General features: G+C 36.4%; 2 protein-coding genes across 2 annotated transcripts in view; one reads left to right on the top strand and one right to left on the bottom strand.

The window, feature by feature from the left end:
* Window positions 1-8344: 8344 nt before the first annotated feature.
* LOC137394670 (matrix metalloproteinase-17-like) overlaps window positions 8345-27817 on the bottom strand; it is a 30792-nt gene continuing 11319 nt past the window's right edge. Inside the window, exons 3-11 of the mRNA XM_068081427.1 lie at window positions 15284-15522; window positions 14290-14486; window positions 13946-14047; window positions 13358-13525; window positions 12995-13125; window positions 12402-12546; window positions 12107-12259; window positions 11280-11411; window positions 8345-8780 (exon numbers count right to left, since the gene is read on the bottom strand). Coding sequence (XP_067937528.1) covers window positions 8545-8780; window positions 11280-11411; window positions 12107-12259; window positions 12402-12546; window positions 12995-13125; window positions 13358-13525; window positions 13946-14047; window positions 14290-14486; window positions 15284-15522 — 1503 coding nt within the window. The 3' untranslated portion in view covers window positions 8345-8544. The remainder of the gene's footprint in view (window positions 8781-11279; window positions 11412-12106; window positions 12260-12401; window positions 12547-12994; window positions 13126-13357; window positions 13526-13945; window positions 14048-14289; window positions 14487-15283; window positions 15523-27817) is intronic.
* Window positions 16935-21530, top strand: LOC137392972 (uncharacterized). Its single transcript, XM_068079347.1, has 6 exons — window positions 16935-17118; window positions 18386-18488; window positions 19952-20431; window positions 20542-20780; window positions 20899-21102; window positions 21184-21530. The coding sequence occupies exons 1-6, from the start codon at window positions 16935-16937 to the stop codon at window positions 21528-21530; spliced, it is 1557 nt and encodes a 518-aa protein (XP_067935448.1).

Raw genomic sequence — 27817 nt, 5'->3', positions numbered from 1 at the left:
CTACAAGGAACAAATAAAGTTGAACAGCAAAATCAGTTCTACTACAACTTGAATCAAACGCTTTTAAAACTGGTATGTAAGCACCAATGCTTTGTTTCCTTTCTATAAAAACAGTAAGTTTAGAACATCCATACACAATTATGACAATAACGCTGTAATAGAATTCTCATGTTCAACCAACCACTTGCTAAGCTATCTTAAATAAATCAAGGATGTAGTACTTGTGATGCTGTTCACCAGAAATCGAATGACATGCTGCTACCAAGCAATAGTAATTGTACACAAATTAATAACTGAGCTACTTCACATAAAGATGCATCCACAAAATATACCAAAAACCGTCTGAATGAGCCATTAATCACAGAGTGAGTCAATTTTGTCAATAAAACACTGGACGAGCTTCCTTGGACAAAAAATGAATAGTGCATAAGCAATGTTGCTACAAAGTTAGTTTCGCAAATTTAAATTCGCTGATCAAACTTTCTGTTCCGATAGGGTTATATGATGCGAACTAAAGGCAGGTAGAAGAAAATTCAAAAGGTAATGAAGCTGTGAAAATATACATAGAAAAATTGTGATTGAAACAACAAACCTGACAACAAAACCAGCTTGCTTGGAGTGTATTGAGCATTAGTTTAAAAACATTGGCTTGCAAGTTTACTATATTCCAACTGTTTGTTGATTTTTGTTGTAAAGAATGAACTCTTATGGAAACCTTTCTGCTTAAAAGTATAAGCACATTTAGTCAAAATTGATTTATTGATAATGCACCTCAGCTGCACACGACCAAATTACTGAGTCATAAAACTTTATAAAGGTCAAAAACACGACCTTGTTATTTAAAGATTCCATTCCTGGTGAGTCATGGAACAAACAAATATGTGATAGCTGGGCTAGACCAATGATTTTAATAAACATGAAAGTGTTAGTCGAAGCTTTTGTAGTTTGTTTAGATCAGATGGCCGATTCTGGTTATCAGCTAGTCTTATTAATTATAAGACGCTAGCTTTCAGACAAGACAAAAAGATAGATCTGGTTCAGCTACAGCGTAATTGAGTTAAAAAGGTCTTTCACTTGTTGGATGAATTAGCAGGTGCTTGCATTAGCTAGTTTGTTCAGTTTTTTAATCACCATTTCTTATATATTGTGCTACATGGAATTGAAATATCAAAATCTGCAACAAAATGGCTGCATATGAATCTGACGCATTACATTTAGGTACAGTAGGTTCACAGTAAGTATGTTAAAATTAAGACCTTAAATGGAATACGTCGTATGAAGATCATTCACAATTAACCACATATTGTTCGCATGGTTCATATTTAATTCACCACATTTGTTTTGAGAAATAGGTTTGAGATAATGCAGCGTCTACATGACATGGTAAATCTATATAGCCGTGCTATTCAACAATAGTACAAAAAATAAAGAAATGCATACATACAAAACTAATTTGAAATTAGGGCAAAAATACACTTATAAAAAAATCAGTCTTACGAGGAGTACATCGCGTGTTGTGACAAACTCGTTTCGATATTACAAATGTACAAGCCGTATGCTCTATATGTATGCCCTAGCCGGTTAAATATAATTGAGAGGTACAATATAACATTATAAGTATACTATAAGCGCTATAAACAATATCACTCCACAAGAACATCTTATAAGGTAAATGAAAAAATACATTTGTTTATAACTAAAGCGATGATATAGATCAACTTAAACTAAACAAACCCAGCGACCAGCGCAAGACGATTTTTCTCTAACATCCGGTTTGCAATACGCGCAAGCGCCTCATCGTGATTTTTGTTAGATTTTATTGGTAGAACTCATCTATTTTAACGGTACTGCCCATACTTTAATAGTTTCTGTTTTTTTTACAATGTAGTTTAAAAAATCCTGAAACATTGATATGACATCAAAATCTGCAACTCAGTTAATATCGTAAGGAGTTGTCTACCCTTTATTTTCGATCACGTGAAGCACAATTCCAAATACAATACAGAGAATTACAGATACATGCACTACTCCACTACTAACAGTATATGTAAATTTTGACGTGCCTAAATAACTATATTCTATTACATTGTATTTTATTATAATTTACTGTTTCAACTTTTAGGTATAAAATCAAGTCAAGCAGCCAAGCAAGTCAAACAGCAGCATCAACCACACTGACAGCTGGGGAAACCTAATACATGACGATAACAAAAAAGCAAAGGTACTGTATTCTGACAAATTTCAAATCAAACATGTAACAGGTGAAAACTTTGATGATGCATTTATAGAACATGTTAAGCAAAATGTAAAAATAATTCCTTTCAAACTTCAAACTCTTATAGAGCTTATAATGTATGAGATTACAACTGCCCTAAGAAAGCTGAGCTCTGGAGAGTGTAGATTATGACGATGGGTTCAACCCATGAGGATTAAAAATATAGACGATCAATTTTTAATAGCTATGAATATTCTTTTTACTTCAGTTTGTTTTTAGGCTATATGGCCATGAAATTATGGAAATGTTAGAAACCAGGAAATGTCAGAAACAAGCAAAATTATAAGTCAACAGCAAGCGACAGGTCAATCATATATTGGCAAACTAATGGAAACAATTCTAGTAGCCCGATTACGTTGATATGTAGATGAAGAAAAATACTGCCTAGCTCACAGCATGGCTTTAGGTCGTCAGTTCAAGGACTTGCAATAGCAGGTATGTTTACGAATCTTCAGAAAGCATTTGATGCTAGATGGATTGCTTTATAAACTCTATAGCCTAGGTGTACATGGTTATCTCTTAAAAATATCAACATCTTTCTCAACAAACAGATGCATTACACTCGCAATAAATGACCACAAAACCCAAGAACTTCAGTGTGGCATTGGTGTTTCACAGGGTAGTGTTTTGTCCCTTTTGCTTATTGCTATATACATACACAATATCTTAGCCAATATCACAGGTCACAGCCTTTAATACGCTGGCAACACCACAATACCGATGAGTACCGAGCAGCTACCGATGAGCTACTTCAGAATGCTTGTCAACATACCTGTAATAAGCTGTAATAAGCTGGACATCTGGCTTGGCTGGCGACTTTCTACCAATAGTAGAAAACCTGATTTTGTCTCTTTCAATAGTGCAAGTCAAACACCTAAAGTTTATGGTCTTCCTATCACCTGAACCACAGAATCTTCTGTGCTTGGGGTTATAATATACTGAAGTCTGTGATTCGAGGTTCCGCTAAGTAAATTTAAACATATATTACATCAGAAGTGCTCCATGTTTAGACCATTTGTACTTCATTAAAATGTTCAAACTTCCACCGAGATAATTAATGCCATGTTGCTTCCTAAAGCTTGTTACCTAGCATACTTGTGGAACTCTTCACACAAACTTACATTATACCATAATTTGGAGGACATTTAAGTGTTCCAATCTTTTCTCCCGATGAATGCCTACATGTTTTTTTACAATTAAAACCAATAAAAATATTATATGATCAACTCAGACTGGGTCTGGTGCGACACTGAAATTGGAACCTGATGCATCAACCAAACTCTCTTCTGGCAAACTTTCTTTAATACTCAGGTACTCACGTCTGAAACAGTAAGATATTTTGGTGTCAGATTTATGGAAGATACAAAGCCCGCAAAAGATTTAACAAGTTTAAATAAAAATATATGCACAAAGTTGCTGGTTGAGATGATGGAAAACCTTTTGTGCCAACAATGCTGCCTCAGAAGATCTCTAGTCTTTACAAAGCTCTGCTACACTAATAACTTGTACTCCTGTACCAAGACATGTAGATCCAAGACTTCTGCACACTACTTACAGGCCACACAAGACTTTAGTTACATAAATACAAACTAGATCTTACTTTCTCTCTCATTTGCATCTGCCTAGCGAATGATGAGTCTCCTCACCACTACATTTTTTCTTGTAAACTATTTTGTAATTTTATATTAGATTTATCCTCTAGTTTAGATAACTGGACGAGCATTTTAGAGTTCATTAAAAAAACTATTCATCGGTTTAATGAGGCTTCCGCTGTTTTCTAGTAGCCCTCGTTGGTATTGATTTATCAATACTATCAAAGACTACTTATTTTGCAGATTATTGTACATGAACATGTATGTACAGAATTTCGTCTTGTTTCACTTGGGACTATGAGACACATGGTCTCATTTATATTTGTTCTACACTACTTCTGTTTCAGCGATAATCAGCAACAAATACTCATATTCACATGGCTTCTATAGAAACTTTTGAATAACTACTAGTCAACTTACTCACATCAACAACTCTTAAATATATGCTGGTACATGTTTTAAACATATTACTATTAAGATAATTTCATTTGAAGTGCATAATACATTAACATGACAGTAATACATTAAATGTTTACTTACTGTTACATGACATTTATTTTCCGTCCATATATTTTTTTGACAGTATTATTGTACTACTTCAGACTTCTTTCAATGGTCGGCATGAGGTGGCTGTGTAGCAGGCATGGCTGGTTGGTTGTCGTGGGGTACAATCAGGTCTGGAATCGTTCGGGTTAACGCGGATGAACTTGCAGGGCTGGACAGGCATGCTGCACCTTCACCAACCTTCTTCCTTTTACAGGAACTACCTTTCCAAGTCAAACCCAAATCTTGATTGTTGATGTGACAAGTGGCTGACAGTAGGCTTATTTACTAGAGAGTTGAATACTAAACGAATGAATAGTATAATGAAAGTATAAATGTATGCTGCAAAAACTCAAGTATAGTACCAAGTTTTTGCACTCACATGAGTGTGCAAAGAGGAATGACAATGATAAGTGCCTATATGTAACCCGGTACATATCGATGGGGAATATGCTGTCTGGTTCTGCGGGCATGTCTTGGGTTAGCCTATGGTCCTGGTGCTTGATTGGTTCTGCAGAAGGCTTCGCAGTTTTGTCTGCGATGCTGTTGAGAGCCACAGGAGATGGTACTTAACTCTATTTACATGTTGTTTAAATTGTCATGCCTGCAAATAGAAGCTTTTTTTATTGGGAATATGTTGTAATTTTAGAATCTTTTTTCCAATAAAGCAGAATAACTAACAGGTATAAAATTCCCAAAGTGCGTACTGCTAACTTGGGCATGCGCTAAATGTTGGTATTCATTTTAAACTTTGGGTGAGCTAAAGGTTCTAAAGGTCATTCTAAAGGTTACAAATCTAGCAATGTTTATTAATTATGCAAATTATTATCTTTACAAAAGAAGACTCTACCGAAAGGCTTCTTAGATATTTTTACCAATCGCGTCGGCAGTAAATACCAATACGTACTCGCTGTATTTAGTTGGCAGCAAGTACTGATAATAAATTTTTGTTACATCCCAGATTTTTTTCAAGGCATAAATGTTTAAAATTAACAGGAATTCTAATGAAAACTATAGGTAATAACAGGCAGTTTAATCAAAACAACATACCCTAATATGCAGCAATATATGTATGAGAGCACAACTCCAAGAAAAATATAACAGCAATTGTATACAACATCTTGAAAATTCCTTTATCATGTAAAAACATCAATGACTAGAAGTCACAAAGGTTCAGACGTTTAGTTCAAAAGTAAAAGCGAAATACTTGTTTACCCTTTTTCTAACAACCTGCATATTAGGTATAACCCTACAAGATTGCCCAACCTGAGCGGCAGATGATGGCTGCTTTTTGAATGCTTTAGGGCTGCTTTTCGTAATGTGAACAAGAGTTGAACTTTGTTGTTAAATCTTATAGCTGTTTGTTTCTTGTCATTGAGCATAAAAAGTTTTTCTCTTTTCCGTGCCTCCTGTGTATCCCTAACATATTGCTCATCTATTGCTTTGGTAATTCTTTCTTCCTACATCGTGAATCATGATTAACCTTCCTCCATTGTTGGTAGAGCTAATTTAGGGCATAATAAAACCTCCTGCTGAATCTACTGCTCTTAACAAAAACTGTTGACAGAAGTTTATTATACATTATAAGCGTAACAGTATGCTACGAAAATTACAGCATATTAAATTATTGCTTTATAATAACACAATTAGACTCCTTTGTTTCCAAGCCATACATTGACAAGAGCCGCCTGACTTCTTCAGTTGTTACAACACTTTCGAACATCCAAATGTCATCGATATAGTGATCAGTGTGAGTGTCTTGGACAAGAACCTTTTCGATTATTCTTTTCATCACTTTAGGGGCAAAATTCAAGCCAAAACTCATTCTTGTCATAACATACATTTATCCTATGAACTTCATCAGTTGAAATCTCTGCAGTCGCTTTGACGTCTGTATTTGTAAGTACTTAGTATGCTTTCCTCAAGTCCAAAATTGAAACCTGATTGTCTCTTTTGCACTAACTTCATGATTTTCCTTGGCTCATAAATTCCAGGGTTACTTTTTTATAAAAGCGTAGAGCTGTCAATAATCCATTACTGTACTGCTTTGACCTTTTTTAGCTTGTTTATTGCGGTGCAGCCATTAGCGGTATAACACCGTCTGCTTTGCCATGCAGCCATTAGCGGTATAACACCATCTGCTTTGCCATGCAGCCATTAGCGGTATAACACCATCTGCTTTGCCATGCAGCCATTAGCGGTAGCCACACCGTCTGCTTTGCCATGAACGTGATTAAACTTTTCAAGTCATCCGTCGTTTATTCATTGACTTATGTCATCATCAAAGATCTTTCTACAATTGTTGTAGTATTGTTATTAATTGTTGCATATTCACTGTACTGATTTGTCAGTGTAGGTTTACCATTTTATCTTCACTCCGTCCACTTCACACCATCAAATGGGCTGTGCCATCCTCCAAACAGCACATCATTCTTGCTTCTAACAAATACTACTACTGTACTACTCTCAGCATGATTATAACGTCCATTCTAATCATTATGCGAGCATCATACACAGCTGTGGAGATACCAGGCATTTAGCTGTTACATTTATATCATTCACAAACAAATGTACTAATGATTCAACACAGCATTTTGTACTTTTACCAATCAGCATTTTTCCACCTTTTGTGGTCCACATCTTGCCACGTCAAACTGTTGACAGAGCTGATTTATAAACACAGATTGTTGACATTCAGTGTCCACTAGAGTTTTTCTCTTGCACTCTTGTATTTTGCTGGTGATAAATGGCAGCATCCAACTGTTTACTAACATCGTTTAGGAACATCTGGTGCTGATGCTTTCCCTGACAATTTCCCGGTCGTGCGGTCTGTTTGCCAACTGCACAGTTCATTGTCAAATGGCCTGGCTCACCACATGGGAAACACACCTAAGGCTTTTTTACCCTGGGGTTTTTTAGGGACGGCATTACCAAGGCAATCATGAGAAAAGTGGTTTAAGGCCCCACAGTTAAAACAATTTCATTTGTGTTTTACGATTGCATCTGCTGAACATGCCTTTGACGCTCAGCATAATTTTGTTTGAGCTACAAGTTCACTTGAGCCTACTTTTTTACTGATGCCATGAATTTTAGCTGAAGGGAGACATATTGACAGCCCTGCCATTTACACACAGTTTATGATCAGTGCCACATCATTTTGCCGCACTAACTTTTTGGTGTCAGCCAGATAAACATTGACTGACTTGCAGCACATTTTTCTGCAGTTGCCCAAAAGCTGCAAGTAACAGATTACTTCAAAAGCCACCAGCAATGCTGATTGTAGTCTATCATACTTTTCACTGTTCCCCTTTTCCACTGTTCCGGTAGTTACTGAAAGAGCTTGTCTAACAATAATTAAGGGCACAAATGCTTGAATATGCAAAACTTTTTGTAATTTTTTAACCAGTTTTAGCTTATCCACTTATTGAATTGTCCTCTGGAGCTGACAACTTTACTGGTGCCATTGGCCATTGTTATGCCGAAATAGCTCGTAAGTTGTGTATCATGTTCAACTAAGCTTTCTAAATGTCTCTCAACTTCAGCTGTTATTCAACCCCTTTATTGTTCAACCACAACTAGATCACTCACTCCAACAAAATATGGTTTTGTTTCACAAAAGCAAAAACGCCATGTTACAAAAACTGCAGCATAATTGCCTTATAATGGCACACTTTAAACAAGACTAACAAATAGAAGAAACATATCATTACTTTAGTAGATGATTGAATGCGAGTCAGCTCTAAAACTATTATAAATTACATATCTAATGACAGACTTAATGCTACTACACTTACATTAAGTATTTCACTTCACATTGGGCATTCCAGTTCTAAGCACTTTCATTCAATTCTATTACATTCAATCCTATTACATGATAACTTTCTTTACTATCTTCACTTCCTATGAATTATTTTAAATGCACATAAGGACCTGGCAAACTTTACTACTGTTTATTGCATGTATGTAGTTGCTACTGTTAATCCACAAGCCTTCAAGTTATAGTTAACCTGTGCATTGTCCAAAAGAAATTATGAAAATATCCTTAATACTCGTATTGACTATTCGAGCCAAAACTCGAAGTAAATAAAAAATATATGATATGAACAAAAATTTAGCAACAGAGAACTCAACTCGCTAGAAGTAAGATAGAATATAGACAATTGTAAAAAAATAAACTATAACCGCACAAATACATAAGCTTGGAGAAGAATTGACGTCTGGACTGGTTGTAGATATGGGTCTTTTCACACCAGTCCTGAGTGGCAAGCATTTTGACCAATCGCTAATTAGTTTTGGCTGAACTTGTGTGACACTCATCTCAGTGTCATTGAACATCCAGTAAAAGCCATTTTTGAAAAAGTAGAGCTCTTCTGCAACAGACACGAATTTCATATCCATCAAAACAACGTTGTAAGAACAAAAAATGATTTGACCTATATTGATGTATTTCATATCCATCAAAACAACGATGTAAGAACAAAAAATGATTTGACCTATATTGATGTATATTGTCCTATATTAGTGTAGCGTGTAACAATGTTTTTTCATTGGTCTGTCATCTTGCTACAACACCAGTATAATTTTTAAATAGCTACAAATCAATTAACCATATTTTAACTAGTTTTGCCATGGCCAAAATGAGACATCTTTTCTGACCAACAAGCTTCCTTAAACCATAACTGCCACGTACAACTTTTACCGTATTTACTGGGTAAATCAGACAGATTGATTCTGATTTTGTACTCAAAATAAAGATTGGTCCACTAACTTTCAGAGTAATGAAGGCTTTTTTACAGCGTTTTAATATCGGTCTCGAAAACAACACGATCGGCACAACAAGCTCCTCCCATAAATACATGACTTAACCTAGCCTTTTAGCAACAGAAATTAGGGATGTTTAGACCAATTTAGAATAATAGAGATGGGTGTTTTAAAATCCATTATTATCTAAATTCAGCGTTAAAAATAATCTCAGTCTTTTCCGAAAGGTAGATGAGCTATTTAACATTGCATATTTTAAACTGAGCTCAAAAACGCGATCACTACTCTAGCTTGTGATAAAACTGCGCTTTTTGAGCTCATTTTCCTCGACATTCAGCCTAATTAAAGCACATAAATTACATAATTTTTTTATTGTATATTTCAATACATCAGAGTCTTGGCTTTTGAATGAGCTATTGTTGGCCATGATGAGACAGACATTGGTTGGTGTTCATAGGATTTCCCCAGAGCTCTACCGCAAAAAAGTTTACTGGCATAGTCTTGAAAATTGTGACATCACAATTCTCATATTCGTTGTTGTGTGCTCTTATACCGCTTATTTATCGATTACGAAAGTGACGATGACGCTAGTGGCAGGCGAAGGTAGGACAACTCCAGGGAATGAATGAAGATGACATAGGAATCAGTGTCATTAGTTTTCCATGTACATATTATTTCTATGTATGTATTTCTATGTATTGGGTACCTCAGACTCCAAGAACCATACTATATTTTTCCAATGATATTATGCACTAGCTCTTTATTTTTAATGCGATGTTAAGGGTGACGACTGAGACTAATTAGTTTCAAGCATTGCTGATCTCGCGAAACTGCGATTGACATTTAATCCTAGGGCCATAATTTAATCATTGTGATTTCATTACCTTTATCAATTACAGTACATTTATTGAAGCATAATTAATTAACCCAGAACATGTGTTTGTATTGGTCGGGTTAGCAGTTAGCTAGAATCTTAGTTTATTATTAGTATTATTCATTATTATTATAATGTCACAGAAAAATGTCACAGAAAAATGTCACAGAAAAACGCAGCCTCCATAACAGCGAAAGAGATCGACGACCTAAGGCTAAATGAAAATTATGACGCCACATTTTGAGTACCTGAACCAAGTGTTTTTTTTGCAGGACATACTTTTGACACCCCGTTTTTCATAGTTCTATTATTCTTTGTGTATTGAATATAGGCTCATTTGAAAGCCAAGACTCTGATGTATTGAAATATATAATAAAAAATTATGTAATTTATGTGCTTTAAGCATCATGTAACAAGCTAAAAGCATTTTTAAATAGTTTATATTCCTTTCATAAAAGACTAAGATTATTTTACAGACTGGATTTAGATAATAATGGGTTTTAAGACACCCATCTCTATTATTCTAAATTAAGCTAAACATCCCTAACTTCTTGAAAAAGCTAGGTTTCGTCACATATTTATGGGCGGAGCTTGTTATGCTGATTGTGTTGTTTTCGAAACGGATATTGAAACGCTTTAAAAAAGCCTTAATGACTTTGAAGGTTAGTGGACCAATCTTTATTTTGAGTACAAAATTGGAATTAGCATGTCTGATTTACCTAGGAAATACGATAAAAATTGTACGTGACAGTTATGGTACGTGACAGTTATGGTACGTGACAGTTATGGTATGTGACAGTTATGGTACGTGACAGTTATGGTACGTGACAGTTATGGTACGTGACAGTTATGGTACGTGACAGTTATGGTACGTGACAGTTATGGTACGTGACAGTTATGGTACGTGACAGTTATGGTACGTGACAGTTATGGTACGTGACAGTTATGGTACGTGACAGTTATGGTACGTGACAGTTATGGTACGTGACAGTTATGGTACGTGACAGTTATGGTACGTGACAGTTATGGTACATGACAGTTATGGTACGTGACAGTTATGGTACGTGACAGTTATGGTACGTGACAGTTATGGTACGTGACAGTTATGGTTTAAAAGTTCAAGTTATTGAGTGAATAAGCTATTTTAATGCAATTCTATAGTAAGAAATGAAAAATTAAATTTCTTTAAATAAAAGACAGCGTTTTAAAAGCTTAATAAATGACAACTACTTACTAGTTACTGAAGTGAAAGCGGCATCTACTGGCAGCTGCACGCCTCTCCAAACACTCATATCACGGGGATAAGTACTGTCAGTTGGACAACTCTGAAGATAGTTTTCATCATTAATTCGCCAGTACATGTTGCCTGTAGTCATAGGCATAGTACAAACAAGCGATTGTCTATTGCTATTTCTGCTCATCTGTTATGATCAGCTTAGAAAATTTCTGTATATCTGACCTAATGGTGAACAGCATTTCATTTGATGTTTTACTGCATTTATTTGAGCAAATCTCGTTTCCTTTGTTTCCACAATTGCAATTGTGTCAACAATATCTTTGCATCATAATTAAAGCATCGGGATTGTCAAACCCATCAAACCTCATTATTAAAAACAAGCTAAAGTGATTCACCTTAGTAGTTTCCACAAATCTGACCTCTGACCTATTAATTGATTGCAAGACTATGATCAGAGTTTAATAAGTAGACGGATGTAATGTAAGGGTTACCAAGTTTATTTTTCCAGCTATTCCTTCATTGTTTGCTAACTACTAACTACTGGCATGTACTGTGAGTGCGTTGTATCAAGTTGCTAATAGAACCACACCTGTATCTCGCTGTCACCATAGCATTGGTTTAGCTATTTCAATACTGTGTTACTTATTTGCTGCAAGTGTTGCTAGTTAAAGCACTTGTCACTGATCATCCAGCCACGTTTTGAAAAGAAGATAACTCACAAATTAGTTTCAAGAAATACATTATAAAGATAAGGGTGGAAAAACTAAAAAACTAAAACTGGGCCAAGTAGTTGCAACGACAAGACAAATAATGAATGTTCTTACCGCTGATTATATAGGTCATTTTATTGTGCTCCCAAAAGAACACTGCATCCACCTTGTTGACACTATTAGGGAGGCAAAAATCTGCAATAGGCCTGCCGCCAGCTGGAGTGCTCGGGTGTATGCGGTTGGATTGAAATAAATAGTACTTCTTTCCTAAAACCATTAATTGCAGATAAGCTAGTCCAGAAACACACTGTTGAAGAATTGGAACCATTTCTATTTCTTGATTTAGAACTTGCCCAGTGCAAGGTTCAAAGGTCAAACATACAAACTTCTGAGGATTCCTTCCACCTACCGATAAAGAATACAACTTTTTGTTGTGGCTTGTGGTAGTAAACGGCATCGATCTTAGAGATGTTGAAAGGCAGACCATACCAGTAAGCATAAATGGATGTGTTTTGCTCCGTAACAATTCCATTAGCATTGATGCTCCAAAACCACTGTTTCAACATAAACACATGCATCATATTAACAAAACCCACATAAGCCACGCCAGCCACGTATTTAAAACTATGTAGATACATGTTCGAGCAAAGCAATCTACAAACAAACAACTTGTATGTAAGCCAAGATCCAACAAGAAAACATACTTAAGAAAAATATATTACATTGATGATGCTTTCCAAATAAATAATTTTTCAGCATCGTCAGAATTTTTATTGTTTTCAACTTCACATGTAAACCATTCAAACAAGCAATGTAAAATTTTCAAGGTCAAAGATATCAGTCATGTACGGCATTTATATTTTGCATTGCTCTATTTGGAGTTTTTGTGACTAATTGTGGCCATAGTTGTCCATGTCACAATTGCTCAACAGTTATGATAAAATATGAGCCACAGTGTGAACCAGCCATAAATATGTGATAATAACTGAACATAAAACTTACATCATTTGAAAAGAAGAATGTTTGCCTTTGAACGACCAGCACGGCATCAACTGACTTAGGACATGGGAGACCAAGAGCTGGCTTAGGAGTTGTCACTGTAGAGTGGTTAAGTGTCATTTCTATAATCTCACCTGGTAAAAAATTGAACATATTGGCAAAAAATCTTGCAACCTTACATAACATAACAGTATTCAGTTAAGAGTCTAAAACTCAATTTTTTTCCCAACTCATTGAATTTTTTTTATAAATTTGACCGTTTAAGGCTTCAGCATTATCTCTACGAATCACGTAAGATAAATTTGAGATGTGAACCAACGAGCATGGTGGAAGTGGCATATGCAGCGCGTAATAATAAAAGCTAACCTGAAGGATAAAGCTTATTCAGAGTTGTTTGCTCGTCCTCCGGTAATAATGCATTTCCCTGTCCAAACCAAGCAAACATAACCGAGTGAGGATTAGTGGAATGTCTGAGCCCAAGGATGTGCCCGATCTCGTGCACAGCAACTCTATACAGGTTTATGCTTCCATCGTCTAAAATCAATTGACAATTTATGGAGTACATTTTATGTTTGTTGATTCCGTTAGCTAGAACTTTCAAGAGTTATCTGTGTGAGCTTCTTTTTTCTAGAGGAAATGGGCACTAAAGTGACTGTCTACTGTCTGAGGCATTGCCTCGACTCTGTCAAAATTTTTTGGTGCATAAAGTTACAGATAGTCAGAATGTAAAATTTTTGATATCTAAAAACTGAAGCATTTAACATATTGTTAGTAGCAAAATATGAAATCGAGCTCAAAAATTGCTATGCAAGTTTACAGAAATTTCAAAACATCACATAAATTAGCTGCTCCTAAAAATGAAAAGTGGACAAAAGATATGAAACATTCAATTCTTAATAACTAATCATATGCATAAATATTGGACACAATACCCTAGCAGAGATTACAACTTACCTTCAGATCCATTCAAGTTAAAGCCCCACTTCTCCTTAGAATCAAAGTGAATCTGCAGTTCATTTATCTCTCCTGGATAACGGGCGTGGGCGACGATTCCTCCTGCAACAAAATCTGCCTAATTCAGTATTTTATGTTTGGTAAAGGTTATTACTTTGAGCAATGCTGATGTTTAGTTTATGTTCAACACGACTCCTTAATATGCAGCTAAACCAAATTTTTCTCCATCGGTGATGCTTAGTAACTGGCAGATGCATATAAAATATCTACTTTAAAAATGTAATTTGTTTAATACTTTTCAGTCAACCGCTAAAAAAAAATGTTACATCAATGTTTCACTTTACCCTCATCATCAAATATCCTGCTGTCATCATGGTAGCCGCTGTCAAATACTATGGTGATGTCGGCCATCTTCAACTCTTCTGAGTTTCCAATCAGCTCAGTAAATCTAAGAGGTGTCAGTTTTTCCCAGAATGCAAAAGCCGCTGCCATTACGTCTCGGATGTCACTCACGCTTGAAGACCAAGGGTAGCGAAATATCCTGCATAAAATTAAATAGAACAAAGATGGTGTATTCGGTAAAAAATAAATAAAAAAGCAATTATTTATAATTCAGTGTCTAACTTATGCCTGTAATACACACAAGATGTTTCACTATAGCCAAAATCCCAGCAACATATATCATCATAACATAAATAATTGTAATGCTATCAAACAACTGTTATTAGCCAAGTTGATGCATACGTTTATTCAGGAATAATATCCACATAGATAATACAACAAGATTAAGCCATCGTTTAACAGAAACACCAGCGACTGATTTATTTTTAGAAAACTATCTGCTGCTTTAAACTGTTTTGAATAATGATGATAACTCTGTATTAGAAGTTGTCCTCACGATGGGAATAAATCTAATGCAAGCGCGCCTCCATTCATTTAGGTTGTGATGTCAGATGCAGCATGACACCCTAAAGATGGAGGCGCACTCACACCAATCTTAGTATTTCGTCTCATTTTTTCCAAGCTCTACAAATGTGGCTGAATTGGACAGAAAAGCAAACTGGAACCTTTTCTTGTGTAACCCAAAGCCATACATAATGTGTTGTTGGTACTCCGGACAAACAAACAATGTTTACAATGCCTTTGAACACCACAGCATTAATAGGAAATCAAATAAATTACAGTAATATCCTCTGAAATAACATTAATAAGCTTTTTTACTATATGCATTAAAGATTATTGCATATAGAAAAAAGCAAAAAAACATGTGTGTTGTAGATTGTTTAAGCCTCATTTAAAGAAAATGAATGGTTTCGATTAAAAACGCTCAATTCTTACCCAAAAGTTAGGTTTCTTTGAGATAACCCTGTTTTTTTGTGCGGAAAAGAGACATCATCCGACCTTCCACACCTTGGCTCAACCAATCTTTGTTGAGTAGCATTATCTAAGAGCCCAGTCACCGTAAGGTTAGCAGTGAACTGAAGGTCTCTAACTGCCTGAGTATATTCTTCTTCTGTTGCATTTCTACCATACTCTAGCCATGACGATCTAATGTAGTCATACTTTTGAAGCAGAAGCTAAAAGACAAAGAGACATTTTATAAATTTTGGATAATTTCTTATATAACTGTTGTTGCATTTACTGCCTGTAAATGTTGACAATTTTCTGAATGTGAAGGAATAATAAAGTTTGAGGACCTACACACTGCCTCAAGATATTTACATATATTATCTAAATATAGATAGATAAATATATAAATATAGTTATAAATAGTTATAAATATATAAAGTTAACCTAGTATGTTCAAAAGTAATTCTACAATTGAGCATGGATAAAATAGAATAAAACTTGAAGCTATAAAAGAGCTCTACACTAATAATAAGTGGAGTAATTCTTTAGACTAAAACTAATCTGCAAAGTTGAATTTTAATTCCCTACAAATCTATATTCAATCATATATCAATAAAAGTTCATAAATCCGTTGTAAGTTTTCACTTTTTGGCATCAACATGGTCATGTTTCGAATCATAAAAATAAAACCATTCATTGTGACAAATCGGTATCTGCTCACTCCAACAATATTGAGAAAACAGGTAATGTATAAATAATAAATATGCCATATTTTACATTTGACAAAGATAAATAAAATTCTGGCTTTAAAAAATTCAATATTGTTTAAATTGTAGAGCCTTCCATTCTAAGTTTTACGCGGAAGGCGTAGAAAACACACCCTATTGTTGCACCCTATTGTCTTGCAACTGCAATAATTGTTTATAATTAGCACATTTTAACATTGCAGCTGTACAATTCTTACCTTAAACAGCCAATAAATGAGTCTTTTGACATTTAATAGCTTCTAAAAGTACAGCCTTTTGTTAAGCTGAATTTGTTATAATCAAGTAAACAATAAACCCCTAACACTCTCCAGTATGTTTATTCTTAGACCATACAACAAATAATAAATATACCAAAAATTGAATTTCAAAGTTTAATTCAAAAATAAACATAGAAAATTGAACTTCCAAGAGATTAGTATGTTTGCCACCCACTGCGAGCACTTGTACAAACCTGCTACCTCTTGTTACTCTTAACACCAGTTACTCGAACTAACAACAAGAAACAAGTGATAGAACACTGGCACTCACACAATGTGCTGGCTATCAGCTGTCATTGTGTATTGCATAACTGACCCGCAAAGCTATCTTGTTGCATAATGGAAGACCTCCGGATTATTGGACTTAGAACAGCGGCTTTCTTCCCAAGCACAAGCTCATGGATAGATGTAAAAGCCCGAACTATATGAAGAGAAAATCGGCTAAACCTAAATGTATTCTCATGCCCTTTATCAGAAAAGAGGGAGTTATAATTAATTAATGGTATGATAGAATAGGAGTTGGGAAGGCAACAGAGCATTCTTACATAACACTGTAGTTTAAGTGATCACAATAACCTCATAAATAAAGCTATAAGCCTATCAGTCTCAGTGCGAATGTCTGGTCGTCTCTTACAAATAACAACTTCCTTTTCAGTTTCAGAGAGTGCTTTGTGGCTTATGCCATGCTACGCAGGGGTGTTTTTAACTGATACAAGCACCATTTTTACACAAAAGCTTCCCAAACCGAGCATATCCAACTTGGGTGATCAGAGTTTCCCTGGAGCGAGGGACAACACCAGTCAGTATTCGACTTGCTAAAGTTGTGATTGTGCCAAATTTTGGATGATTTTAATTGAAAGTATCGATGTTTTTTCTATCATTTAAGATGTTGTTTGTTTTTTAGGCGATCTCACAGTCAAAATATTTGAAGATTAGAATCAACAAAAATTGATCATGGTAAAAACGCTCAGAAAAAAGAATGTGCCCAGACTTGCCCAAAATGATGTATATAGTGAGACAGCCTGTCACTATCTCTTGTATTAGCATTGGCTATTGCGACAAAAGTCAAGTCCTACGCGGCTCTATCAGCATATATTTTACTTTGTATTTGCTCATGACTGCTAGAATGAAATTTTAAATCTAGCTGCAGACACATTATTATACATGTAAATGTCTCAAACGCCTCAAATAAGGATACTTAAAATTTGTCATATTAGTTTCCTCTAAATGCTGTGTAAACATCTGAGTATTGACTACGATTCTGCCAGTCTACGGTAATTAGGTCGTCGAGTTAACTTATATCATCTCCGCCTTTTTATCAGCAAAGTTCTCAGTTGCTAGCCACACCGGAAACTAGTTACTAGATAAAATAAGTAAGCTGCATCTTTGAGAAGAATATGTTCGAATATATGGAAAAACCAACTGCATCCGTCCCAGCAAAAAAGTCATGTATAATAGTAAACATTATCTAGTCATTACTAGCATCAATTTGTAGAAAAACTTTACTGGTCATATTTGATTAGTTGATTCAAGTACAAAACAAATGGTTTTTTGAGTTGACCAAAATGGTGAACGCAAAACAACATCACTTTCTTTAAAATCAATTAATCCACCGACTCTGGCAAAGGGTTAATAAAGCCCTTGCACCTAGTTGGCGGTTTGCGACTTTGTGGCAAGGACTCACCTGAATTATCTTATTAGTGTGAAGCAAAAAATATTTGGTCCGTTAGAATGAGTGCAGCTATGCAAAAGTACCTGCCAATACAGCTTTGATTACACTTCATAAATCCATCTAACAGATAAGATTTCAGCACAGGTAGCAACGAGGCTATGATGTATTCAATATGTTCTGAAAGTCATGTTTTGCATTATCTTCAACATTATTATTTTATTGTATCATTTTTACAAGCCAAAAAATTTTCAGCTCAGCAAAAATTGTTAATTAAAAACATCCATAAGCCGTGGCCACTCACATAGTCTCAGCTCATATAATAGAACAAATTACTCTACTGCAGTAAACTCAACCTCTGCCTGTATCATATCTAGATATTCCTCTTCATCTTTAGTCCTAAGATATGTAGTTCTCACTATGCTGTATATGCAGGTTGGTAGTGATCACAACTCTGGTCTTATAAATCCTTCTAAGTATGTCCAAAATACCAACGATCTGTAGGTGCATGATTTCTTTTGTAGATGCTAGTTTTCTGTTCCTCAGAAAACTCTGAGCCACATTCGCTTGAACTTAAAGCTATTTTTAAATTGTGTAGTTTGTCAGTAAAATGCGTTGAATCAGTAAATTCCCTAACGAATCTTCGAAATTACAGACAATGCGTTTTACTGGCGATAATATTTATTATGACCTATATAAACATTTCGTGCTGATGATTGGCTAAAGAAGAGATCCTATATTTATTGCTTGCGGACTCTTCATATAGGCTCATTATACACGTCGTGAATAGAGCATCCGCTCGAATCTGACCGTTTAAAAAACGATCTCATTCAAACACTTACCGTATATCTCTGGACAGGGTTAGTCTACAAAGACAAAAATGACATCAAAATGTAGCTGCTGTTTTAGCCTTATCTTAGCTTTGATTTTATTTGATGTACTCACATCCTTAACACCATTTTAGTAATTTCCTTCCCTATTGCTATTTGCTGCGATCTGACTCATGATTTACCGTAGTCGGTCATAAAGTACAAACTATGTTGTCCAGGCAAACGCAAGCTCAGCTTATACCCAGCCCTTATACCTCAGCTTGTAGACCAACCAACTTTTCGTTACCAAAGTTATTCTTTTGCAAACGTTTACGTAGAGACTACTATAGGCTGTGATACTTCCGCTGCTTCTTCCTGCTTAAGCTTCTGATGTCAGAGACTTCTGTTCATTTGCATCAGAGTTCCCATAGAACCATATAATTGGAATGCAATGGTGCTGTAATTTTTAACCCTTCCCCTACAGTGTTGTTTTATAAGATGTACTGTTCAAATAGAGGGTGGTGCTGCATTTTTCGACTAACTCGTCAGAATTGTGGGAAGATAAATTTAACCCTTTTACAGGTGAAGCCGTGCTAATGTCACCTACATTTTACAGTCTCCTTCCGGCGGAGAGACATTAATGCCATCGAACTCAGCATTTTTGTTAAACCGTTTTTCATACGCGTTGGAGTATTAGACCGAGTTAAATGAGGAACTACAATTAGGCGGATACTGTTATTAGTTATTTTGTTACTTTTAAAGTTGTAAAGAAAAAACTGTAGAGCTTTGGAGTTAAAAAACATACTTTGATACGCCATAACAATGGCTGCTATTACGTCCTACTGTGTTCCTGGAAAGTATTCTTGTCATTTATCAAAATGCTTTCAAGTCTTGATTGGTCAGATCGTAAGCCACATCATGAATGAATCTGAAAACAATGGATATGATGTAAGGCCACACGTATCGTGTAATTTCAACAAATCTGGGAAATTCCACTCGTACAAAATTTTTGACCTGCCACACGGAGTTTCCCCACCACGGATTCGTAGGAAACTAACTTTCGACTAGCCAATCAGAACGCGGTGATAAATTGAAGCCGATTCCGTTTCAATCATTTGCTTCAGTACGCACATGGATGACGATCAGCGGTGAAGAATTGCTTTGCTACTGCTAAAGAAAAAATATCTGCTACTCAAACAGAAAAAGAGGACTCTCACTACAAACTCAGACAGAAGGTATTGGGTCCACCCCATAAATGAAAAAAGAGATCAACTGGGAGTTTATGCAAATCTGATCAAGGAGTTGAGAGAAGATGAGGATTCAAGAAGACACATAAAATACCTAAGAATATCACATGAGAACTTTGACTATATTCTTGAGGCAATAAAACCTCTCATAACAAAGCAGGACACAGTGATGAGGAAGTCAATAGAGCCAGGACTGAAGCTGGCAGCCACACTTCACCACCTAGCTGAAGGAAGTTCTCACGCAGCCATCTCAGCTCACTACCGCTTGGGCAGATCAACAGTCTCCCAGATAATTGATGACACATGTGTCGCACTGTGGACTGTGCTGCAGCCCATTTACCTCAAACCTCCCTCAGGGCCAGATGAATGGAGGGCAATCGCTGAAGGGTCTGTTGTTTTCTTTTTTTTGTGCTTAATATTTATTTATTTTTATTAATTTTCTTCATAATATCCTTTTTCCATTGTTGCTAAAACGAACTTTCATTTTTATTTTGTAGTTTTGAAAGATGGAACTTCCCTCACTGCCTTGGTAGTATTGACGGGAAGCACATCATCATTCAGAAGCCAAAGCACTCTGGCTCCATGTTCTGGAACTACAAACAGAGAGACAGTATCATCCTAGTAGCTGTATGTGATGCTTCATACAGATTCACCCTCATCGACATTGGTCAACCAGGAAGTAATAGTGATGGGGGAATATGGGAGTCATCCGAGTTTAGAAGAGGCTTGGATAATTGTTAGAAAAATGTTATCTTTAATTAATTAATATTTATTTTTTATTATCTGTACATGCCGCAACCAACACCAATCAGCTTCACAGCCGGGTTCACTACATTTGCTTTCTCCTTTCACAGATCACGTTAATCTGCCAGAGAGTGAGCCGTTGGTGGGTTATGAAGAAGCTGGAGACTTTCCCTACATGTTTGTGGCAGATGAGGCATTCCCTCTGAAACCATATATTATGAGGCCATTCCCAGGTCGAGCCCTCGATTCGGTGCCCAAGAGAATCTTCAACTACAGACTCTCTCGTGCACGGCGCATCATAGAAAACACGTTTGGTAAGTGATGTGTTTTGGGTCTTTTCACTTCGCACGTGGAGGAATGTCATGTATTAATTTGAAAATGTTTTTGTTTCGCAGGAGTCCTATCCCGTCGATGGCAAATCTTGTTTAAGATGATTCAGGCAGACCAAGAGAAGGCAACAAACCTAGTTCGCGCCATGTGTGTGTTATACAACTTTCTGCGCACTGTGAACGACACCAGCTACACACCACCAGGTTACCTGGACATTCCAAACCGAGACGGCTCCATCACACCTGGTTTCTGGCGTTCACAAACACAGCCTCTCTCCGATCAGCCAAACCAAACGCAGCTACGAAGAGGTGGTACTGCAGAGGCAGCAGGAATCCGAGACAGACTTGTGCAGTATTTTTTAAGCCCACAGGGCTCGGTCCCAAGGCAAGATGCCCATATTAACAAAAGATAAACAAACCAATGTCAACCACTCTGCTCAGAACTCTACTATTCGTAGTTTGTTTTATGTTTTACAGAATTATCGGCGATTTGATTTTTGATTTAAGATCAATGCTTTAAATTATGTGTGTTAAGTTCATGTAGATTAGACATTTTAGTTCCAAATATTTTTTTCAACGCTATGTGCAAATGTATTTACTCTGGTTGATAAAATAAATTCTGATCGGCTAAACAAGATTGGCAAGTCAGCAAATATTATTTTTAGATTGTACAGAAATATCAAAATCGCTAGAAAAAATTAATAAAAAATACACGCAGATAATATTATGATAAAAACACAGATCAGCAGGAATAAAATACGATATGTGTATTATGATTAAACAAACAGAAATATACTTATAGCTAATCTAGTGCTAGGAATCATCCCAGAAGGGCGACAACATCTCTGTGAATGTTGGTGTATCTCTATCTCGTCTCTCGCTCGTGGGCCTGTCAGTACTCCGAGATGACACAAACGACATGGAGCTGGGAAGTCTGTCTGTGAGAGAGCTACTTGGTTGCGGGACAGGCTCCGCATACTCCAACTCGAACAACATATAGTTTATTCTGTTCTTAGCAACTGCGAATTGGTAGGGTGTGAGTCGCTCGAGTCCAGGCACAATTGAGTCCGCAAACAGCTGTTGTTCCGATTTTGGGGCGGGTCTACTAAGTTCTTTGATACGGTCATTTACGGACTCCAGCTCGATGTCGATGGAGTGGTCTTCAGCGATCCGTTTGCGCTTGATACCTCGGGATGCCTTTTTGCTCGTCTGTGGTTCAGTGGGTGGTAGTAGTGTCGGTGAAGTTGGTGGGATAGCTGCTGGTGGTCGAGCAGGTGTAGACGCATGTGCATGGGCTTCTGCGGTTGGCGGGACGACCGGTGTGATGCATGCAGGAACTGAAGAAGATGGTCTAGCAGGTGACAATGGACAGGGTGCGCAGGCTTGTGAGGGAGGTGGTATGTTGGTGGAAGTAGTTCTGAAAAAAAACAAAAGACTGAATTGAATTATTTAATCTGTTCCACACACATACATAGATATTTGTTTTCAATTTTCTGGTAAAACCGCCAATGCCAACACCACAGCTATGAAGTCTAGTAGAATAAATTACTAGCAACTAACCAGTTATTATTCCAACAAATCAAAATTTGTGTGCAAAAACATCTTAAAAGCCAACTTACGCCTGCTCTCGATGAGCTGTGAGTAGCCATTTAAATAGTGGCCACCACTTCCACTGCGGCTCTTGGACTGCTGCTGCCCCACTTGCACAAGCTGCATCATACGCCCTTCTGTTGCTGTTGAAAGTGTCCCTAAGGTTGGTCCATTTCTTCATCACCATATCGACTGCAAACAAACAACAAACTTAATTAACTTTATGTGTACATGTAAAGAGTAGCAACAGTAAAATATGTGGAACAAGACAAGACAGCATGACTGAGACTGAAGTAATTAATTGATTGATACAATTGTTGAGATGATCTACTCACTCTCTCAGATAAAAAATCAGTCCAAAACAAGCATGACCCAAAAACCCAATGATATCAGTAGCACTAGCTACCACACTACTAGCTAACAACCACCAACTACCTACTACTAGAAATAAATAAACATACCAGTAAACTTCACTTTGGAGTTTGGAAAAGCCCTCTCCAATTCACTGACGATGTCCTTGAAATTGTTCAGTTTCACCCCTCTTGAGTCCTTATAGCCGGTCTCTCGTTTGCTCCATATAACTTTTCTCTCCCTAACCAAGTCTATAAACAGTTCCAGATGGTTGTCTTTCATTTTAAACGCAAAATCAACTCTCTTCAAAACAGATAAAATCTCTCACTGTGGATACGCGCCAAAGAAAACGACCTTCAACATTCAACTAACCTTTTCAACCGACCAATCAAACAACGTTACGTAGGAATTTCTGACGTTTCGTCCAATTCAGGATTCGTTCATCGTGCGCAACCAACGATGAGCGAATTCGTCCAAATGTCAATTCGTACGAATCGTTTCGTCCAAATTCCGCCGATTTCGTGAGAATTTTGTCTCGTGTGGCCTTACCTTTAGACCTTAGGAATTTCGAATCATATTTTAGTTTTGATGATTGTGATGATTGATCTTCTCAAGTATATCGGCACTAAAACCATGGCAACCACTACAGCAGCTATGAAGGAATTAATTGTTATTGATGTAACTGAGTCATTATTAGCACCATTTTATGGACACTTTTTTACCAATCACTTTCTATTAAGAGTTAGTAAAGATCAAAAAATGTCAAAGTAGTATTCAACTAGAGGTGGAATTCAATTAAAGGGTGCCGCTGTATTTTTCAACCTTACTCTTATAGTGGCATTCTATTGGAGGCGGCTTTCTATTGGAGGTGGCTTTCAAGTAAAGATGACATTCAACTGAGGTTATATGGTAACCTAATTACAGTGGCTCTCCAGCTAGTAAAGAGTGCATAATTTACAGCTGCGTCATCCGTCCGGTGCATTCCGAACAGTTTAGCTACCTAAAAATGAGGCTGACCTATGTGATGAAACAGCAAAGACAGCGTGCTGCCTTTCTGATTTACTGTGTTTACCCTCCACCCTCCTCTCTTCTCTCATTACCCACTCCCCTTCGCCAAAATTTTTTGTGCTCTATTATTGGCTAGGCTGGGGTAAAGCCGCTTTAAAGATGTGGTTGCGTCAAAAAGGTTGATTTAATGAAATTAAGACCTAAAACATCAGCTACAATTTGATGTCATTTTTGTCTTTGTAGACTAATCCTGTCCAGATATATATGCGTTTGAATGAGGCCATCTTTTAAAAACTCAGATTCCAGTGGGTGCTTCATTCGTGACGTAACCAGTGATACATCTGAAAAGAGTCCACGAGTGATAAATATAAGATCGCTTTATTAGCCGATCATCAGCACAAAATTTTTATATAGGTCATAATAAATGTTATCACTCGTAAAACGCGTTGTTTGTGATCTCAAATTTAGGGATTTTACTCTATTATTAGATCGCATCAATATTTACTAAATTAATTAACACCATTACTTTAATGAATTACTTGATCGACTGATTTTATTGACGAACAACAGAATTTTAAAAATGCTTCCAGTTACTGCGAAGGTGACTCCGAGTTTTCTGAGCATCAGGGGGTTAAAGTTTGGGATAGACAGCTTATAGTTAGAGCTGACAGGTGTCAGCAGCGTTATGCTACAGAGGAAGATAGAGTGAAGGTAAATTTATCTTTTAGTTTGAGTCTCCAATAGATATACTGTTGTGTTTACATTAAGATCATATTTCCCTGTTTGAGACTATAATGTAATTTCCTGTGCACGCGTGCGAGATACGGATGCACAGTGAGTTCTTGACAGCTTCTTTTTAATCCATAGCATCTAGCAATACAATGGCTTAGATTGATGAATATACTAAAGGTAATAATTTTAGTACTCATGAATACATTTACTAATTAATAGAATTATAACTTTTTGCTATCACCAATCATCGTTTTATAGTTTTTTATTGTTTCACCTAGCTATATGTGCTTCAAATTTTCTTTAGCAGTTTTAGCTAGTAAATTAGATTTATGATTGGACTTTAGATGTTCACTTCTCACTTGTAGAAAGTGAAGAAAATCGATTGATCAATGCATATCTTTAACTTCCAGAACCAAAGCTTCGAATCATTGGCTTGGCATATTTATACTTTTGTTAAACATTTTTTCATTTTTAAAATTACACTCGCAATCTATCTAACTCCCAATTCAGAAGCTTTCAGTAGATACGCGTTAGAATGACATATCTATGAATGACATATATTTATTGCACTTGTTTTATTGATTACAGGATATGTATGTAGTCCACCAGCCGAAGCAGCTTTGTCAGTGTGGAAACTGCCATGAATGGAAAAAAGAGACTTGAATGTGTGCTGCATAAACCATGATGTTTTGTTTGAGTTTGCTGCAGTAGATGAATTTGTCCTATTGTATGAGCTGAAACTATGTGAGTGGCCACGACTTGGATATGGATATTTTTAATAAAAGCTTTATGCCGAGATAAAAATAGTTTTGCTTGTAAAAATTATATAATAAAATAATATTGTTGAAGATAATGCAAAACATGATTTGCAGAACATTGAATACATCATAGCTCTGTTGACACCTGTGCTTAAATCTTGTCTGATAGATGGATTTATGAAGTGTTATCAGAGCTGTATGGATAGGTACTTTTGCATAGCTCGACCATTTGTTTAGTACTTGAATCAACTAATCAAATGTGACCAGTGAATTTTTTTCTACAAATTGACACAAATAATGACTCAATAATTTTGACAGTTGACTATACAACGTACATGACTTTTAGGGATGTAGGTGGTTTCGCCACATGTTCTTTTCAAAGACGCTGCTTGCTTATTTTACTTAGTACGAAACTAGTTTTCGGTGTGGGTAGTGATGAAACTGTGCCGATACAAAGACCTTATTCTACATAAGTTGCTTGACGTTATTACCGTAGACCGGTAGAATTGGTAGTCAGTACTAAGATGTTTACGCAGTACTTAGAGGAAGCCAATATGATAAGTTTTTAATTTCCCTTGTTTGAGGCGTTTGAGACATTGATAATAATGTATTTGTAGCTGAATTAGAAATTTTATTCAAGCCAACATGAGCAAATACAAGATAAAATATAGGCCTATGCCAATAGAGCCGCGTAGGACTCGACTTTGATTGCAATAGCCGATGTGAGTACGAGAGATAAAGACAGGTTGTATCACGCGTTACATCATTTTGGGCAAGTCTGGGCATGTTTTTTTGACCTGAGTGTTTTTACCGCTATCAACTTTTTTTCGATTTCAACCTTAAATATCTTGACAATGAGATCACCTGACACAACAAACAACCTATCAACTGATAGACAAAAAAATACTTTCTTTTAAAATCAACTCAAATTTGATGCAACCACATCTTTAAATGTGTTGATGTCATGCTCTCATTCTTTACGCCCTCATTCTTTACGCTGAATGCTATCCGTGCTATCCGTGCTATCCGTGCTATCCGTGCTATCCGTGCTATCCATGCTATCCATGCTATCCATGCTATCCGTGCTATCCGTGCTATCCGTGCTATCCATGCTATCCATGCTATCCATGCTATCCATGCTATCCGTAACAACTAAGGCCCTATGCCTTGTAACAAAACTCGACTTCATGTAATCTAGTATGCGCAATCATGTGTATTTTACGGCATGTCAACTACCGCCAAACAAAAGTTTTTAGCAACTTTCATACAGGATGGAATAAAAAAGAAAATTTATGTCACTTTATCTATATTCAAATGTAATGTAGAATTACTGAATTTAGTGGATTAAACCATTGGCAAAACAATATATAGCAAATATTGCCAATCCCTGCTGTACAATTGTGTAACAAAGCTAATTTGTCTGGTGCATGAATCATAACAAAAAAATCAATTCTGTATAAAAACTTGAAATTTTTTGTATCACCAATGTTTTATCTCTTAGGCTATATCAAAGCCAACAGGTGTTTTGTGCATGACTTGGCTGCATCATTCTGCATACAACTGTGTTATGCCAAATGCTAGTATGAGTGACAGCCTAATTATTTGGTCATTTTTTCATACAAATGCCAACTAATGACAAAAGGGAAATAACATCAGGTGGTTTCACAAGAGCCAACCAAGTAAATTGTGGGTTTGATGCTACATAGTTCAGCCATCACCTTCTCAATGTGTGTTTTTGTAAGTAGACACTGTCTGTGTAGGTGTTCAAGCTAAGTAGACACTGTCCTTATAGGTGCTCAAGCTAAGTAGACACTGTCTGTGTAGGTGTTCAAGCTAAGTAGACACTGTCCTTATAGGTGCTCAAGCTAAGTAGACACTGTCCTTATAGGTGCTCAAGCTAAGTAGACACTGTCTGTATAGGTGTTCAAGCTAAGTAGACACTGTCCGTTTTGGTGCTCAAGCTAAGCAGGTATTGGTGACTTCTCGCTGTTGCAGACTCATATTCAAGAACATTTGGGCTGGCTGTATAGTCCTATATTGGTCTATTATGCAATACCTTATTAGAGCTATTCTCTATCGTTACTACTAAATTATCAAAATTATCAATAACTACAAAATCAAGCCAAATTTTAAAATTTAGAAAAAGTAAGCTCGTCATAAAAAGAATCAACCAAAGAGATGCAAGCACAAACATCAGCAATATACACAGAACTTATTTCAATAGTTGCATTCACATTGGCAGCATTGCGAAAGTTGGTCTA

The sequence above is a fragment of the Watersipora subatra genome, chromosome 4 (assembly GCF_963576615.1).
Source record: "Watersipora subatra chromosome 4, tzWatSuba1.1, whole genome shotgun sequence".
Classification (NCBI taxonomy): Eukaryota; Metazoa; Bryozoa; class Gymnolaemata; order Cheilostomatida; family Watersiporidae; genus Watersipora; species Watersipora subatra.
The sequence above is the reverse complement of the archived record's forward strand: the minus strand, read 5'-3'. Positions and strand labels throughout refer to the sequence as shown.